Raw genomic sequence first — 20,342 nt, 5'->3', positions numbered from 1 at the left:
TTTAACATTTTGTATGATGTAATTATGTAAATTACAGAGCTAAGATTAAATGAACACACTCTTCCAAAGCTTTCACATTCATGCTGCAGGTCTAGCTTTGGCTGTGATGCTGGGTGACTGAACAGGTGTGTGTGTGTGTGTTTTATACCTGGAGCAGAGAATGACTTGTGCAGGTCGAATAAAAAGAGGGAAAATGAGGGTGTTGTGTTCATGTGTTCGTCCAGTCAGAGGCCAAGAATAGCACTGCTGCAGGGTCAATATGACTCTGTCAGGTACTACACACACACAACATGTCTACAAACAAGAGCATAAATAAACACTACTGAATATTATAACTAAATATGACTATTCAAAAACACACAAAGCATTTCCATTTAACGAGTCATTGAAAAATGTAGTATTTCGAGTTAGATGAGGAAAAAAAAAAAAACTAGGATCTCTATGAGCAGAACCACATTTCAAGTGTCACCACATTAAACACACATGACAACACATTTTGCATTAATTACAAACACCTAATGCATTCTAGAGCTGATAACAGTCAGCTACCTCACAATATGAAGTACACTCATGATAACTAGGGCCAGACAGGATCTGTGGACATTTGTTGCTATTTCTGCACAGAATTTTATAAAACATCTGTGAATTTCTGTGAAATAGTTTTGGGAATTTCATAACTAAAAACTTAATATATGAAATTAAAAAACAATACATTTTTAACTTGTATTTATTGCTTGCAATGCAAATCCAATTAGGTCCACTTATTTGGTAAACAAAGCAAGTATCTCATATAATATATCTACTAAAAGACAGAAAATATTAAACTGTATTGAAAATAAATCATATGAATATTTTCATATTAGTCAATAATATTACTGAAATTAATTTAAAAACGGAATAAATATAAATTACACATTTACACAAGTAAATAAATAGACTAAATGATGGGCTAAAAATCTGCAGAAATTTCAGCAAGTGCAGATTCTGTGTGGGCTTACTGATACCTAAAGATGTCAGCAAATTTAATAAAGTAAAATGTGCAAGAAACTTGTATTTTTTGATTATTGTGATGATAAAACAAAACTTAAAAAAACTTAAATAACCAATTAACATAATCTCTCAATATTGTGTGCCAGAAATACGGTCTTTTTTCAGTCAACGATTTTTCGATGGATTTTAACATATTTTATTTTTTTAATGACTTATGCGATAAAGTGCACCAATATACACTCACTGGTCACTTTAGACCTGTAAATATCCAACATAGGCTCATTCTAAAAATGTAGCCCTATATACGTTTCTAGAGATCACAAATTATGTAGCCAGAGCTACGCATGGCTGCGATTTAATCTTTAAAACGAATGTTACTAGGCAGTATGACACCATTCCTAGACGGCTTTCCTGGTGTTACCAGTTTGTTACCAGTAGTTCGACATGTATGTTGATGTACTTGAGATGCATAGCGCAGTTGACTGCGACAATGAGGTTCGAGTCTGGTGAAGAAAACAAAAACAAAAGCTAAATAACAGGGTGAGAATGTAGTCAAATCTGAAAATGTGGTAAAAATCAGAGAACTTTTCTTTTTAAAATACTGCTGTTGGGTTTAGGGAAGGGGGTGGGCGGGTCAGTCTGTGGTTTATAAAATGCTATTGGTTGGGTTTAGAGGAGAGTGGGTCAGTCAATCAGTCAGTCAGTCAGTCATTCACTCAGTAGACAGTCAGTCAGTCGATAGCGGCCTCTGGCGCAAATGACACTTGTGAGAGAAATTTGAGATCTAAAAAAGCGTACACAGCGGCCTCTGGGGGATTTGCAAAAACAAAAACTGCAAAAAACATATCTCCTGGTATGTATTTTGCTGTCTTCAGAAATGTATATAGGGATGCGTAATCAGAATGAGCCTGAGTTGGAAATATCTGTAGATATACCACAAAACTCTAACCCCCTCATCATGACATTAACTCATGATGTACACTACATACTATACAACTGTTGTTTTATTGAAATGTTATATAAGACTGCTGTACCTCCACCAACCCCACGCAAGCAAACACACACACACACACACACACACACACACACACACACACACACACACACATACACACACACACACACACACACACACACACACACACATACACACATACACACACACACACACACACACACACACACACACACACACACACACACACACACAAACACAAACACACAAACACAGTAGAAACTGCATGCATAAATATACTTAATACATCTTTCATTTGAAGCATATGAATGACATCATCACATAAACAATCAAACATACATAATGAAAATCCCTGGACTCTGTCTGCCCTCTGTTGTCCTCTAACTAAAAGGGCTATTTCAAAAGGACACGTCCTCCATCTTCCACAGACGTTGTTTTCCCCTCTTTCGTCAAGGGCAGCCGGCCATGTGTCATATTTTACCCTGATCTTACTTTGATGGCCTGTCTCTTTTCTCCTTCAGACAACACACACACACACACACACACACACACACACACACATTCAGTCAGAGATATCCATCCAGCCTTTCTGTTCTCCACACAGTGGGCCGCTCTCCATCTCTCCTCGTCTAATCTAACACAGATCAGTGGCTTAAACGTATTAGAGTACGAGGTGAGGTAAATCTCCTTCACTCACTAACGCTGAAAAATGACACTGCGGGATTAGCAGCGGCCACAATCAGAGCATTAAACACACATGCGCATTTACACCAAGACGCAGTCAATAAAGCACTCTTAATCACTAAGGAATTCAACAGGGAGGAGAAACGGAAGACGGAGAGAGCGTATCCTTGTGGAGCGCCAGACATCTATCAAATCTTTGCTGTGAGCGCTGGACCGCTCGTATAGGCGAGGAGGTGGTGCGCCAGTCAACTCCGGGAAATAAGAAAATGATTAAGAGTGATTTAATGTCACCCAATGTGGAGAAAACGCGCATCTGTCCGACAGAGAATGATGTTATTACACCACCTTCCTTGCGCCTCTTCGCCTCTCTGTCTCTCCGCTGCCTTTCTCTCCTTCTCGCTGCAGTTTCATCTCTAAGAGCGATGAAGCTTGTACATAAACTCGGTGACTGGAAACTGGGAAAAAAGCCACAGTGATAGACTAACACGAGGAGCCCACATCAAATCGATACAATTTGCGTCAGGTTGAATACTGCACTCGTACTGAAATATGGCCACATTAACCATTACAACGAAATTAGATGGGGGACACTGGGATATCCGGTGGTACATCTGGATGCAGGAAGACTGTTTATGAATTAACTACTGCATCGATTTTCAGTTTGATTTAGCGTTTGGCCACACGTACGCGTTAAAGGGGTAGTTTATTAAATAATGAAAGTTCTGACATCCTCTGGTTATGCCTCATACCCCTCCAAACCAATTTGACTTTTTCTGGAAAAGGAGTTATTGAGCATATCTCCCAGACTGAATTTGGTCAGACTCACTCATTATCTTGCCTTGCACCATCTACATTTTTCACATTTCTGCACATTTACACCTGCCACCACACAAGAGCCAGAGGTTAAATTGGTTTGAAACAATCTGGAATGGTGTTAAAAAGGCAATTTGCCAACCCAGGCTCATTCAGAAAACATACCTCTATATACATTTCTGGAGACCGCAAAATACGTCCCAGAGGAGATGTTTTTTTTTTCTGCAGATTTTGTTTTCACCAATCCACGAGAGGCCGCTATGTACTCTTTTTGAGATCTCAAATTACTCTTGCAGGTGTCATTCTCACGTAAACCCACCAGAGGCCACTGTTCACTGACTGTTTGACTGACTGAATGACTGACTGGCTGACTGATGGATCGACCCATTTTATTGATTGACACTGTCCATACGGAGGTAAGCGGTCAGCTGGTAAGCGTAAAAACTGGCGTCATACCACCCATAGCATTCACTTAAAAAAATTTAATGCAGCCATACGGACCACTGGCTACATAATTTGCGATCTCCAGAAATTTATATAAGGTTACGTTTTCACAATAAGCCTGTGTTGCAATTTGCTTTTCAATCCATTTCATTCCTGTTCAAACGCATTCAGATAAAAATGAATTAAGAATTTTGCTTCGCTCTAGTCTATCTGGTAAATTTGCTATTGCTTTTAGTAAATTCATAAAAAAAATGTAAACCTCATAATTAAATAAGTAAATAAGTACATAAATAATAAAAAATAATAATAGATAAATAAATAAATTAATTAATTAATAAATGCAAGCATACATGAGGAATTTCAAGAACGTTTTCTATAAATGTTTGGAATTCTTTTTATTAGTTTATATAGGTTGTTTTCACATGATATGGATGTCGTACAAAATGCAAATGGAGGCCAGGAAGTGATTCTTCTACTTTATGTTGTTTATAATAATTTTAAACAGCTTTTATAGACTTACAAAAGTGTTTCTTTCTTATAAATGGGGGAAAATTCAAGAAACTTGCAGAAAAAACTAGACTATTGTTATTGTGGAGCACTTTTTCACCTTACAAAAATAAATAAATAACAATGTAGACTTTGCGTCCATGCTTTTGTATGCTTCATCTGTTATTTCTTGATGTCTAGAAGATATTCACATATAGTAATTTGAAATAAACATGTTTTTTGAACCACATAGTACAGTGTATCATGTGTACAACTCTTTGTTAATGAATACTAAAAAATAGTGTAGCACAGTACACCGGAAAACTGTTATACTGTAACGTTAGTGTGGTGCATTTTTGATGGTGTAAAATTATAGCATAAAAAACTGTCCTATTGAATGATTTCTTTAGTACTACAGTTGTGTTGTACCACAGCAACAACATAATTACTATTATAGTTTTATTCAAGAAATTATCTATAGTATGCTTCCAAACACTACAGTATTTACTATGGTATTTTTCATGTAACATAATAGGTTATACAGTATCTACCGCCTCAATGACAAATGCAAATTTATTCTAGTTCAGTAGAAAACTCGGCCCTCTTCATAATAAAAGGATCATGCCCAACATATGTGCTTATTATGTATTTACAGTACATCTCCTTTGAAATATAGTAAAAAAATCACAGACTTTCTTATATGTCTCCCATTCAGTTGTTTTACTTCTTGCCATCAATCTGAATTTCACACGTCAGCAGAACAACGTGATTTTTACTATGCAATTTTATATTAAAATTATCTGCTAGTGGTTGTATTAGTTTGACTTAAATATACTACTACAATTAATAATTTAATACATTTTTATATTACTATTTTATATTAGACCAATATAATTTGTTTGCATGTCTCAGTGCCAGATAACCATAACCAATATATTTGTGTTTACATATGTTCATATGTTTAATATGTTATACACTTTAACAAAATCAGATCAAATCACTTTACTCCTCATGTTGAGTGATGTAACGAAGTCCAGTAATCTTTTTTTTATATTCACACTATTCTCTCATATATTGCTCTGCAGGATTCCCGTTTACCATCCACTTCCACTGTATGTGAAGTGACATCAGGATAATCTGATAAACATATCTCTTGTGTTCCACAGAGGGACAAAATCATGCATGCTTGGAAGAATGAGCAGATGAGGAAAAAATCTTGTGTACACAAACCAATCTTTCAAGAAACCCACTCACTGATTTTTTAAAATGCTGATTCAAGCAAGCACACACAGACAAGGGGACAAACCCTTGCACATACAAAGACAAACATCTTACCTTGGCATTTCCCTCCATTAGTGGGGTCTCCATAATAACCAGGTAAACAGAACTGGCAATGCAGCCCAGCTGTAAGATTCTTGCACTGCTCACATACGCTGCCATTAACACACGTACTGTGTCCATTACACTGGCATGCTGAAAAATAGAATGTGAGGAGATTAGACTATTAATAATTGTATAGGTTTTGATCAGTGATTGAATCATTTTAGAAATGAAGTAATTAATATACCATGATAGTAGCCAGTTTAATTAAATAACCAAAGCACTGAACAAAAACTTTTGTAAGCTGAGAAAGTTGTATATTCTATTCCTTTAATGGTAATGAAGGACTATGGGGACATTCTAAGCATGGGATGGGTCCTACTGGCATGGCAGAGTTTATCACAGATCCAATACACATCTCTGCCATTTGCTTACAGTAACCATGTGCTTTTCCCCATACACGATTCATCTGCTCGTGATGTTCTTTCATATAACTTTGTCATGTTTGGTGTCATTTGACAGTTTATGACTTCAACGCTGTAGTGTTGAAATCAACAGAGACATTGATGTATATCAATATACAATCTATTTACTATTGTTAAGTCATGGCCTGAGGAGAGTATGTTATTGTATTTCTCCCCCACTTGATCTCCTCAACTTTGCTTTTATGTTTAGCTGGTTTTGGGGCTTGGTATTTTACTCATGTGTGACAATGCTTTGCCCAGGGTATAAGAAGGAAAGGTGACCGTTGATCGGGGAGAATGGCTTTTACTCTGCTTCTTCCACACACCAGTGCTTATAGCCTTAAATTCTGACAAAGGCAGTTTTATAGTCTTTGTTACACAGCAGTTCAAATGTTAAAGCTTAGTTTTTTTATACAGCATGTTAGTTTTTTTTTTCTTTTTGTTTTTTTTTTCATTCTACTGTCTGTATATTTAAAGATGTAACTTAATAAACAAGTTTGAAGCTTTAAGGCATTGAGATTCATTCTCTTTATCAATGATGATAACAACTTTAATACAGTCTAATTAATTACAATGGAGTCAGATAAATAATTGATTTAAACATGATTCTTTCTGACTGCTTTCTGTTTTTGATTGTTGGTTCAGAATAGCAGTGTAAGCTTCAAGCCTTACACTTTATTTTGTACAGTTTTGTATAGTGATCGAAATAAGAGAACAACAAAGACTGTAGAAGAAATACTTCAACTAAACCTACAGCAGTCAAACATTCCCGCAAATATATTCTAGAAATCAATATTGTAGAAAATCTCACATTTGGAATGAGCAAACTCTTTTGCAATGGCTGAAATGGTTATTGCTTTTGCCTTCATCTGGACAACCTTCGCTCAGAGAGTTTCAGTCACTTTAAAAAAAAGTTCACTATATTGCAAAGTCAGCAAAAACTAGAAAATTAAGCTGCTGGTTCAACTATTAGTTAATAAAAGAAATAACCACAAAGTGCCAGATTAACAGCAATAACTGTCTGAAAATGTTCTTTTTCCAAAAAATATTATATTATTAATAAAATAATTTATTTTGTTTTTCTGAATAAATGAAAGACATGCTCTTGTGTCCTTGAAATATTGGAAACTGCAGGTTGCTTTCACTGTATGTTTGAGCCTGTGTGTTTTTAGGTTTACCTGGGCAGGTTATGTAGGCCCAGTCGAAGCCTTTTTCCCTAGAACAGACACTGGTGTCGAGTACTCTCTCTCGGCTCTGTCTGCTGAGGCTCCTCATTGGCCCACGGTATGATCCCTCAATGCACTGGCCCTGTCCTGTGTCTGTGGGGTCTCCACACCAGCCACAATCAGGCTGTTCCAGACACTGGCCACATGTGCGATGACCCGAACAGTTCTGAGCTAAAAGGAAAGAGATTTAAATTAATTAAAGAAATATATAAAAGTGCACAGTAACACTTTACTTGAAGGAGTATTCATTAGACCTATCTAAAGATGAATGTGAATGAGAATTTACTGATGCTTATCCCAACTGTAATTAATTGTCATTTGACATTTAGGATACAAAGATAACATTGTTTATGTCTAGTTGTCATATGAAACAAATACATTACAACCTGCTTCATGACATGACAACTTAACATTAACAAGACAACAAAACTTGTCATATATCTGTCATAAACATGATAGCCATGAAGCCATTATAAATCAAAGTCTGACAAGTTTATCAAAGTAGCCAATCAGAGCAAAGCTGGCCCTGGGAATGATTTGGTTTAAAGAGGCTTGATCCTTCAACAAACACTTTCAGACTTTTTGAAAAAAGAATTGAAGTTTTTTAATGCATGTTATTATGAGAAAATCTAAGTGCTTTTAAACCTTGGTGGATGCAACCATATTATACGATAGGTCTGAAACAAACTTTAACGATTATTATATAAATAATACTAAATAACACTGTTAACCTTTCAACTAAACAATGAAACAGCAAGTAAATTCAGCCATTTACAGCACATTAACAATAAGATCATCAGAGAACATCTGCTGCAACAGAATATCTTGGTTATGTAAGAGTAGATGGATTATATTCTTGCCACACTCAAACAACGATAAAACAGTTTCAGCTTTGCTTACCCAGAAACTTCACCTATGAGTAGAGACAGCCCACACACATGGGCCTATTTACAATGGGTCTGTCTTCTCCAGTGCAAACAACCTGCTATAATGCTTACCACTAAAGTGTGGATGAAACATGACATTTAAAGTGATGTTTTTACAGTCAAGCAAACATTTATTTGTTTGGCCAAAAAGAAACGGCCACCACAGGAGCTGTCATATTGATCTCTGGCAGGTGAATATAAAAAAAGTCCAGTGACAGTTGCTGAAGTTGGCAAAAAACTGGAGAGAGATACATAAAAGAGATTTAAATCTCCAAGGACAAATAAAAGCTAAGAATGCAAATAGAATTTTAACTGTCAGCCCGTGAAACTAGCAAGACTTCTAAATCTATACATGAGGCATTCACAAAGATACAATGTTAGCATGCCCTAGAAGTTGCTATGTCTTTTTTTGGGCAACAGGGCTCCTGTCTGCAACCAAGTACTCACATTTTGCTACCATTTTTCCTGCTGGTGCTAATTTTTCAGAGGCTATTGTGTGATCATGTCAATACCAGTGCTTCCTCCTCTGAAAATCAACTATGTGGATAATGATCTGTGAGGACAGGTGGGAGCGGGTTGTGTTGCTGGAAAATGTAGTGACCTAAAATGAACTAAACGGTAAACACAAGTGCTCCTATTTATGTATTTCATGACATAAAACAAAATAAAGAGTCTATATTTATCAACAGGTTTAATATATATTGAAATTACTGGCTTTATTTTCACTTTAATGCACGTTTTATAGTAGAATCTATTTGTCATTGACACTCACTCTCCAGAAAAGTCCAGAAATTCACAAGTTTGCTATATAAACGTATCATTTATAAATTAACTTGAAACAGAAGAATACTAAAATAATAATTCTAAATGCTGCATTATTAAATAGCCCGCTATTCTTACCATAGACTGTATAAAGATTCTTACATTCGGGTTAATTCTGACAGTACTGCACAAGTATACGTCACCATGTAGCAGAGCTCCTGGACCAGCAGTATTCATCAGTTTTTATCATACATATATACATATGCAGTTAACCTATTAAATTAAACACTATTACATTGTTAAACACTATTAAATTGTTAAATAAATAAAAAAAAATGCCAGATAGAATTAAGCATCAAAGTGTGAACCTTTTTTTTTTTTAAATATATATGCTGACAGTTTATTACCACAGTTTATTCATAATCAATTTTTTATTTATTTATTTATTTATTTACAATCAAATGTATTTATTTATTTACTCCATTATTTATTTATAATCCAATTAAACTTAATTTTTATTCAATTATTTATTTATAATCAAAATGTATTTATTTATTTATTTATTTATTTATTTATTTATTTATTTACTCGTTTCTTTTTTTCTTTCTTTCTTTAAAATCTAATTTTATTTATTTGTTTATTTAATTAATCATTTCCTTATTTTTTATTTAAAATTAAAATGTTATTTATTTATTTATTTATTTATTTATTTATTTATTTATTTATTTATTTATTTATTTAAAATCAAATTTCAATTTAGTTTTTAGAATGTATACTTTTGTTATTAACATTACCATTACTATTTGTCTTCTTTTATTTCTCATTTTGTCAGATAAATAAGCTGCAAATGTCATTTAACTCCATTTAATTTTAATAATTTCTATCATTATTATTCTTTCGTTAGTGCCCTGTGCTTCTCTAAACACCCTGACATACATTCAAAATGTCTGCTAACTGGAGAAAACTATCTAGACACCAGTACAAAAGTTGCTTTTGAAAGCAAAGTCATGGCAAATAATGACGTAGTCGTTAAGTTTAAATAAATATGTTTTACCCCAGCCCACAGCTGGTGCCACCAACTGCATGTTAGTCTGGGGCCCTGGCACGTCTTTTATTTTGTGCCCATTCAAAGTCACTATGTCAATTTGTTACAAGCACTGAAACCTGCTCTGCTTGTGTGTTGCTGACTGACCTTTTAATTTCAAAATAAATCGAGTTTTGTGCCATTACAATATGAATGTGTATTCATACAATGTGCCTGACATTCAGAGCACTGGACATTTGGGACACATGGGACAGTATCATATGATTTCCATTGCCAGTAGGGTTTTTATATAATAAAGTTTTCTAAGGCCGTCACTAATGACCTCCCTTCATTTTTAGCCATTTGTGCGTGTGGGGGAGCAGAAAATATATGCAGGCAATAGAGACAGTAGAAGCGTCCATCAATGAACCCCTTAACCAGACCCCGTCTAATAGGTCCTTAGACAGTGCGAGGGTCAAAAAGTGTCTCAGGGTTAATGGCGAGGGCAGATTCTGAGAGATGAGCAGTGTGTCATTAAAAACAGGGCAGAAAGGCACACTGAGGGGACGCCACTACAGTCAGCGTGATCCTGAGAAAGATGAGCAAGAAAAGCACTATAAAGTGTCACAGTGTTTGACCTACCTTATCATATTCGGGGAAAAAAGTGTTATTTGGAGACATAAGGTGAAGCTGTTTAGAAATTTAAATGGAAAATTGTAAAAGTTTTGCTATCTTTATAGAGTTAAACATGCTGTCTATACGAATATATAAAAAAACTCAAAAACATCCTATACCCTATATCCCATACCAATCCTATATTGTTATATTGAAAAGCTGAAAGACAGTCACTGTAATCAATTATAATTGCAAAGGTATAACATTGTACTAATGTAGCCAATGTACAATATAAAAAATAGATATTCATTTTGAGATTTAGGGGCTGCAAGGTGGCGCAATGGGTAGCGCTGTTGCTCACAACAAGAAGGTCACTGGTTTGGGCCCCAGCTGGGTCAGCTGGCATTTCTGTGAGGAGTTTGCATGTTTTCCCCGTGTTCGTGTGGGTTTCCTCTGGGTGCTCTTTGAAAGTCCAAAGACATGCACTATCTAGGTGAACTAAATAATCTAAATTGGCCATAGTGTATGTGAGGGGAATGAGTGTGTATGGATGTTTCCCAGTACTGGGATGCAGCTGTAAGGGCAACCGCTTTATAAAACAAATGCTGGCTAATTTGGTGGTTCATTCCGCTGTGGCAACCCCTGATTTTTAAAAGGGATAAAGAAAAAATGAATAAACATTTACCCTTCCACACTGCTCAACAGTTGATGTTGAAGTTTGCAGCTCATTACACCAGAGAGGATCAGAAAGTGTAAAGATTTTGAAATACAAATTAAAAATAAAAACGATTAAGACAATCAAGTAAATATCCACTTTAATTTAACTAAAATCTATTAAGATTATCAGCTTAGGATAGAGACCAACTAAGAAGGCTACAATTTATTCATCGAATTCCCACTAGTCCTGGCTCCATAAACATGGAGAGCAAATTTTGAGCCCACTGTTAGAATGGCCAATTTTTTTACAGCAAAAAAAAAAAAAAAAAAAAAAGGTGTTTACAACCTGGTACAAGGAATGATTTTGGTTCATAGCTAATATTACCCTTAATGACAACTGTGAGGGGGGTGAACTTTTTTATAACTCATCCGTTTCCTTTATATTAGGCTATTTTAAGTTTGCATCATTAAGGGCATGGCCACTTGAGGGACAGCTATAGGTCAAGCTGGTCGTAGTCACTTCACCTCAGCTGACTCCGGCAGATTAGCCACTGAACTTGGCATATTCATCATATTTTTGTTTTGTTTTATGTGGCTTTACACAGTCAGTTGCCTTTTGGACTTATTTCTTACAATTATCAGATGATATGGCATGCTGTGTGTGCTTAATTGTGCTCCAAAACCATTCACGTGGCCTCCGTTTCCAATGTGAGTAAATTTATAAACTTCTACACCATATCTATACATTTATTTGTTTTTTTAGGATCATTTATAGTTTCTATTTTTCTTTAGAACTTGAAAGCATAATCTGACAGATTGATTAGCTGTAGGCTCTAGAACAGTAGTCTTTAGTGTTGTCATACAGTGTTATGCTGGATTTCATCAATAGCCTTGCATTTATTAATACAGACTATATCTGAAGTGTTTGGAAGTCATTCGCGTTTTCACCCTGTAGAAAAATGTCATAAGTACAATGCTTAGTGGCTCATTTTATTACAACGGTATTTTTAAAAGTCTAAACACTTTATTGATATAGTGTACAGCCAAGCACATGTGGTCAGAACACAAACGAGTCACAGGTAATAAAGTATTAAGCGTTTTCCCAAAGTAAAATCTGTCTAGCCAGGTCCAAGCAAAATGCCAGCAGGTGTCTGCAGCTCCGCTCACTCTCCCCCTCTGCCCTTGTTTGGTATCCCGTCGTGGATGTGATGATGCGCGAACAAAATGGCGACGGTAGGCCGTACTTGTGGCTTTTTTTGCAGTGTTCAGAAACCTATGGATGATGTCACAGTTCACCATATAGTTTGTTTGTTTGTTTGTTGCAAACTTGCATTTATTTGATCAAAGTACAGCATTATAGTATTATTTATATAATACATACATAGTAGTAAGTATTATTTATATAAGTGTATTCCTGTGGTTTAGAAGCTTTTTGTATCATTACTCCAGTCACACGATCCTTAAAAATAACTCCAATATGCTGATTAGAAATAACTATTATTGGTTTAATTATCAGCATGAGCACCAAACCACTGTCTGGATCAATTAAAATTGTTCTGATTATTGTAAGATGAGTAAACACATCTTATTTTAATGAACAGCGTTACATGAAAAAAAAAAAAAAGTTTTCTGAAAGTTCAGATATTTGCATGTTGGCCTACGTTCTTGATCGAGATTTCCATAGCACACAGATGTGTTAGTTGAACTCTCTACCCAGAAGCTCCTCTCTCCTCCTGCATTATTCACGCCCAGTACAATGATTCATTTTGCCCTGCTGTGCATTCGGCACAATCACAGAGGTGTTTCATAATTACAAACTCAATTCTCATCTCGTCCTCTCTCACTTTCCCTCACACACTCCTTTGACTTTTTGTGTTTAGCAGAAGATGGGAAGATTACCTTTAGCCAAGGACACCTACACATTCATTACATATGCAAATCTATACAACAAAACGTTCTAACTGTTGTTTTCTTTTTCTTTCTAAAAGTCTTACTTTCTACATTTAAGCACACTGACTGGGTCCAACACTGATGTAATATGAAATGTTGCTGAAATCTATAATCTGTAATAATAACCAAAAGACAAAAGTCATTAGTAGCACTAGATATTCAAATATTAGACTTCCGAGACATTTTGTGAAATCTCCATCAGCTATGAGAACTGAATTTTTATAACAGATGCTTTTTTTCTATGCATAAATATATTTATATATTTTAGACATTAAATTTGATTCTAAGCATCTCAGACTCTGAAATCTCTTTCTACAGGAAGACAACATCTGTCTTGTGGACAGGTCCACCAGAGACAGGGACACATGTCAGATAGATTGAAGTCAGGATTAACAAGCATAAAATGGAAAAGAAAAAAAAATAATACAGAATTATTGCTGATCTTTCCTGAGAAAGAGCAAAGAAACGGCATAGGAATCAAGGGCAGCACGTCCCCCGCAATAGTCACAATAATGGATTTTTCACATGCTGATTCATAAATTTTTACATAAGTCTTTGGACATGTGAACTCAACATGGCAATATAATATAAAAGAGGAAATCTTTTCTAAATGGGGATAACATTCCATGCAAAACAGTTTATTTTTGTTTTTCTTTTGAAAAGATTAATAATGTTATTAAGCACGGAATTAGTATCCCTTGGTCTTTATTCTCTGGCCTTTATAATCATCAAGAATGAATTATGAAAATAATCATATTTTCATATTTTTAAGAAATGTTATGGAAAAGCAAATCAGCATTTTAATACAATCATTTAATAAAACGATGGGCGGCAAAGTGGCTCAGTGGTTAGCATTGTTGCCTCACATCAAGAGGGTTGCTGGTTTGAGTCCCGACACATTTCTGTGTGTAGTTTGAATGTTCACGAGGGTTAACTCCGGATGCTCTGGTTTCCACCACAATCCAAAGACCTGTGGTATGAGTGAATTGAATAACTAAATTGTCCGTAGTGTGTGTGTGTGTGTGTGTGTGTGTGTGTGTACGCGAGAGTCTATGGGTGTTGCCCAGTAATGAGTTGTTGCTGGAAGCATCCGCTGTAAACATTTGCTGAAATAGTATAAATAATTCATTCTGCTGTGGCAACCCTTTATAAAGAAGGGACTAAGCTAAACGAAAAAGAAAGAATTATACAATGATTTCTGAAGGATTATATACAGTGATTGAATCATGTATGACACACAGGTGAGAATGACAGCAGCAAAAATTGGACATGAAGAGCTTTCTTTAACAAAAAGTATAAGTAATATAAGCTGAGGATCGCTGAATGAGTTCATCATAATAATGGCGTTAATGCTCATGTTTTCCCCTCTTTAGCGCACAGTCTATCATTAAAGCAGGCTGAGATATATATATATCTATGTCTGATATAGTAGCAACATACATACATACATACATACATACATACATACATACATACTAGGGATGGGAAGATTAACCGATATGTATCGATACGCGGTTATGCGCGTTCACGATGCGAGTGCATCGGTTGAGCAGCAGAGGATGAATGAAATTTTGGAAGCAAATCGAGATGCATCGGTTTTTGCGAGATGCATCGATTTTTCCGAGATACAGCTTATATTTTTAATATAGAATGCATTTTTTATTTATTAACAAGTGTTGTCAACCTGTTTTTGGCGCATAATTTAATCGACCTACATAAAGTAAGCCTTAGCAACGGATTTGCGGATGTGCACACACTACAACTCAGTGTATCAGGTGTGCGGATGAAGCTAGTGGTGCGCCCTCAGAAAGCGCGAAAAGCAAAACAAACATTTTATTCCCCACTGAGTTTTAAATCTAAAGTATGGCCAGCAACATTATGGATTTAAGGATGGACGACATGACAGGACAGATGCAATTTGCAAAATGTGCCGCCCATCTGTAAATACGCGGGCAGTATGACTATATCTCACTTGAAGCGGCGCCACGGTGTTGTTGTGGAAGCATCTTCCAGTGTTTCTGCATCCCCGGCTTTCGCACTGCTTCAACCAGCTCCAAAAGTGGTGAGAAAAGCATTGCAAGTTTTTTTTTTTCTCCATGCGCAACAGTTCTGCTCGCTCTACGCCAATAACGAATGCTATTGCATTGCTCATCTGCAAAGATATTCAGCCTAGTGTCACGGAGAACGAAGGTTTTAAACACCTCCTCCTGTTAATTTTTATTTAATTATAATAATAATAATATTAATAATAATAATGATAAAAATAATTGGGTGTCACGGTGGCACAGTGGGTAGTTTGACCACCTCACAGCAAGAAGATTGCTGGTTTGTTATATTTTTATTAGCCTGTTGTTTACAGTGACAGTGATGTTTCAAAGCAGCATAACACTGCTAGTTCACCACCTTAAGTTTTGAATAATCAGTGGCAAAATATATCTTTGTAAAACTTGTTTTCATAGTTGAAAAGTTAAATCACAATTCTTGTTGTGCAATGCTAATTTTATTTATGTTGAAAGAGTGCAAATATATACATATTTTTTTAATATATATTGCACTTATACATTCTGTTTATCTTGAAAATACTTAAATAATATGTGCTATATGTTCTAAAATGGCCCTCTACTGTAAACTGACACTCTGGCTCTGAGAGAAAAGCCAGTTTGTAAAAAAAAGTCTTGGTTTTGCTTGGTTTATAAATAATCAAACTCATTCAATGGCACAGCATCCTCTTTTACATAATCTCATAAACTTGATTTAATTAGTTAGTGCTGAAATATCGCATCGTATCGTGATATGGGTGTGAATCGTATCGTGTTGCATCGCAATATGTCACAAATGTATCGCTAATATATCGGATCGTATTCTTTGTATCGAGATGCGTATCGGATCGGCATTATAGCTTAGATGCCCAACCCTAATACATACATACATACATACATACATACATACATACATACATACATACATACATACATACATACACATATATATATATATATATATATATATATATATATATATATATATATATATATATATATATATATATATATATATATATATATATATATATATATATATATATATATATGTATATATTGGAAATCTGTTGAAACTTGTTTTAAATTAAAAACTGAAGCCTACACGCAAATAACAATCTGGCCAGAACATTCAACTTTCCTCAATCAGAATTTGGCCAGTTGAATAATAATAAAAAAATGTAAACATAATTACAATAATTTAACGTTTGAACTTTAGAATGCCCAGAACCCCCCTTGGCTACGGATCTGATTATTTAATTTAACTTAAAACTTGTATGAGGAGAGGATTAATTAATATTACATTTTGATATATATAAATAGTATTCATTCTTGGGGGGTGAGAGCTGTTTGATTCACCCGTTACCACCAATGTCAAGTGCAAACCTTCGCCCTTGCTAAAATGTCAACTAAAAGTACTGTCAGTGACATTTAATCTAGTAGCAAGCAACAACAAAGTACAATTTCAGAGTTGTTTGCTAATATAAGTTAATATCTTTTAAGTTGTTTTTTTTTAACTAACACTCACTGCATTTTAGCAGTAAGAAGCTAAAATACAGATTATTGATTGATTGACTTGACTGCAAAATTAAATCGCAAATCGCAATATCTGTCAAAAAATTAAAAATAAATAAAAATCGCAATTAGATATTTTCCCCAAATCCAAGACCAAGAGTTGAGGGAGTTTATACTATGACAAGACCAAGATAAAGTGGGTCAAGACAAAGACTAGACGAGAACTTATAATCATCAGATAGATCCACATTTGCTAACTAAGAAATGTCTTATATTTCATTCTTTGATGACAACAAGAAATATAGCACAGTTACCAATAAAATACAACCAATAAGATCAAAATTCAACTTTGACTTGCTTTCCTGCTCTGTGGTGTTACTTTAGGTAAACATGTAATATAAATAATCTCATAAAAGTATTTTTTTGGAATAATATCTTGACTTTTATGGATGTCACATGCACACTCTGTTGTAGTTCTGTTTGGTTTGACCTAGATTTTCTTCTGTTTCCTGCTGTCATTGGTGTCTATCAGTTTTACCCGTCTATCGTTTAGTTAATTATCAGTCTGTCTATTTAAGCTGCTTTGTTTCTTTAGCTCTCTATTGTGTCTTGATTGACTTCCTGGGTGTGTTCAAATCCCCCTACGTGTATGTATTGGACGTAATAAATAATTATTGTACTTTATTTCCTTTTTATTCTCTTCTGCAGTTTCTGCAACCCCTACATGTGACAACATCAACAAAGAAGTTAAATTAGAAACATGTGGTTGACTGCATCTGAAGCTTTATACTAAATCACATTAAATAAAAATAGACAATGCACCTATTGTAAAATGATATTCCAGCTGTTATAGGGTGTGCACACACTAGGCTATCTGAAGAGGTGGGCCAAAGAGCAGTTCGGTTGGAAGATGCAACTGAAGAAGCAAAGTCACTTTAAGGGACAGTTTCAGATGGATTTATTCCTCCTAACTTTTTAATGAACACAAACTGTCATAGTTTATCAAAGATGCAAACTCCTCACTGTACTTCAGCTGCTAACTTCAACAAAACACCCAATTCGTCCAGCACCATGAGTTTTATGAAAATTTATGAGAATCAAAAGCAGTGGATCTGTTCACTGCATCTCAAATGACTCCAACAAATACTAAACAATATAACTAAAGCAATCTCCATTGTACCAAGTGAGAGCGTTTCTCTTCCTGTTAAAATAAAGTTGCATCATCTACACTACCTGACAAGTCTTGTCGCCTATCCATGTTTTAAGAAAAAACAAATAATAACTTGATCTTGATCTAGTTGATTATTTGGTATCAGAACTGGATTATATAAAAAGCAAAGGCCTCTAGATTATGTTTATTTTACCAAAATAAAATATGATCATGCCTTGATTTTTAATTGTTTAAGTAGGACAGCAAGGTCGGACTTTACTTAGACAAAAGTCTCATCACTTAACAGAAGTAATATACAGTATAGAATATAAGTGATGGTGCAGTGGAAAAAGAATTAATATTGTGTATGACTGCCATGAGCTTAGAGGACTGCATCCATATATCTCTGCTAATTTATTAATAAAGTCATCTGGAACGACATTCTTCCGTGATGTTTATCAAGAATCTTCATCTTCAGTGCCTCCTCCTTCATCTTACCCCAAACATGCTCAATAATGTTTATATCTGGTGACTGGGCATGCCAATCCTAGAGCACCTTGACCTTCTTTGCTTTCAGGAACTTTAATGTGGAGGCTGAAGTATGAGAAGGAGCGCTATCCTGCTTAAGAATTTGCCCTCTCCTGTGGTTTGTAATGTAATGGGCAGCACAAATGTCTTGAAACCTCAGGCTGTTGATGTTGTCATCCACTCTGCAGATCTCTTGCATGCCCCCATCCTGAATGTAACCCCAAACTATGATTTTTCCTTCACCAAACTTCTAATCTGTGAGAAACTTGGGTCCATGCAGGTTCCAATAAGTCTTCTGCAGAATTTGTGATGATTGTGATGCAGTTCAACAGATGATTCATCAGAAAAATCTACCTAGATCTAACTAGACGTCAAGTTACTATTTTTTGCTCTGAGATAGACAACAAGACTTTAGTTAGGTAGCGTATGATTAAAGCAAGCTTGGGCTGGGAAGGTAAAAAGCAGTGTGTGCGCAGGTCATTGGGAGAATAGTGGGGGGAGGGGGGGGGGGCAATCACGCCCAGTTTGGGTTATGGCAACCGTCAAATTATTAAATGTGAGTACACCAATAGTCTCCATTAGTTTTTAAATAAAATAACGAGGCCTGAAGACAAGATAAGACAAATGTACTCAATAGGAAAAGACCACCTTTAGACTTTTTAACTGCAGAAAACTCTTATCCATAGAACAGCTGTTGCTAAGATTATAAATGAAAACATAAAATAAAAATGATGAAAACTAGACTCACCATACAGTTTTACTTCTTGCCTCGACAATTCTCACAAATGTGTCTGTGTTCAACAACTGAACAAAGACTTTAAAACAAATGTTATAAAATGACAAAAACGTCAAACTCATTCCGTTCCGTAACAGTACAACACAATGGACGCAGCCAATGCGCAACATGCTGGCACATTGTACAATACAGTATTTCTTTTATCTCAAGTTCTGCATTGAAAAGGCTATATTTGCTGAGCACATTGAGCCAGTGAAGAATTTCATTTCCATTTTGATGAGGTGCATATTATCAGGCTGTCAAGCTGCTTCTTTATCTCTGTCTGGAGCTTTGTTTAAACATGAAAACTGCACTTTCTCTAATTAAATTATCCTCCATCACAACAGGTCCATCTACGGGGCCTTTCACACCAAAGAATCACTCAGCAAAATATTTGCTTTTGCTCATAATCCGACTCCTTGGAGGATGAAAAGCGATCCTAGCAATTCACTTCCATCAGAGAGCTGACCTTAATGATGTTTATTGTCTGACAGATCGCCTCTATGAAATACAGACATCAAAATCCAAGTTAACAATGCACTGGAGGCTTTCAGTCTCCACAGTCCAGATAAAATCGATGACCAGCACATCCACAGAGAAACAACAGTAATATCAGTGTAACTCTGTAATGGCCAATAGAAGAGGAGATCGTGGCCGCTGGGTCTCAAGACTTTCGACTTGCTGAGACACTATAGACAGGCAATTTTCGCCTGTCAGGTTTTTGTAGTACTATTTTTTTTTTCAGGAGAAATATGTTGGTTATTAAGCATTACGCCTCTCGGTTGGACTGCATATCTATTTTTCATTCTCGTCCCTGTTGCAGCTGCTCATTTACGTCGCATTACGATGCCAGCTCCAGTGCCTCTTAATGCAGAAAGAAAGAATGATTCCGTGCCTCTACAAACTTGCTGATGACTATACAAGGTAAGTCCGCGTCAGCTACTCCTAAGGCTTTTCTGAGACGATTACCATCAGTCACTTCGGATACTTTGGCATGA

At 35.6% G+C, this 20,342-nt stretch overlaps 1 protein-coding gene across 4 annotated transcripts in view; it reads right to left on the bottom strand.

Moving 5' to 3' along the window:
• The window catches only part of atrnl1a (attractin-like 1a), a 473,626-nt gene that overhangs the window by 291,898 nt on the left and 161,386 nt on the right, over nucleotides 1-20,342 (bottom strand). For 3 of the 4 annotated variants that reach the window (XM_073920776.1, XM_073920775.1, XM_073920777.1), the window contains exons 19-20: nucleotides 7,356-7,574; nucleotides 5,729-5,866 (exon numbers count right to left, since the gene is read on the bottom strand). In XM_073920776.1, the coding sequence (XP_073776877.1) occupies nucleotides 5,729-5,866; nucleotides 7,356-7,574 (357 nt within the window). Of the gene's footprint in view, nucleotides 1-5,728; nucleotides 5,867-7,355; nucleotides 7,575-12,357; nucleotides 12,661-20,342 lie in introns of those variants that run through there. The other variant, XM_073920778.1, reaches the window with a different exon arrangement.

Source organism: Danio rerio, chromosome 13 (genome assembly GCF_049306965.1).
Source record: "Danio rerio strain Tuebingen ecotype United States chromosome 13, GRCz12tu, whole genome shotgun sequence".
NCBI lineage: Eukaryota > Metazoa > Chordata > Actinopteri > Cypriniformes > Danionidae > Danio > Danio rerio.
The sequence above is the reverse complement of the archived record's forward strand: the minus strand, read 5'-3'. Positions and strand labels throughout refer to the sequence as shown.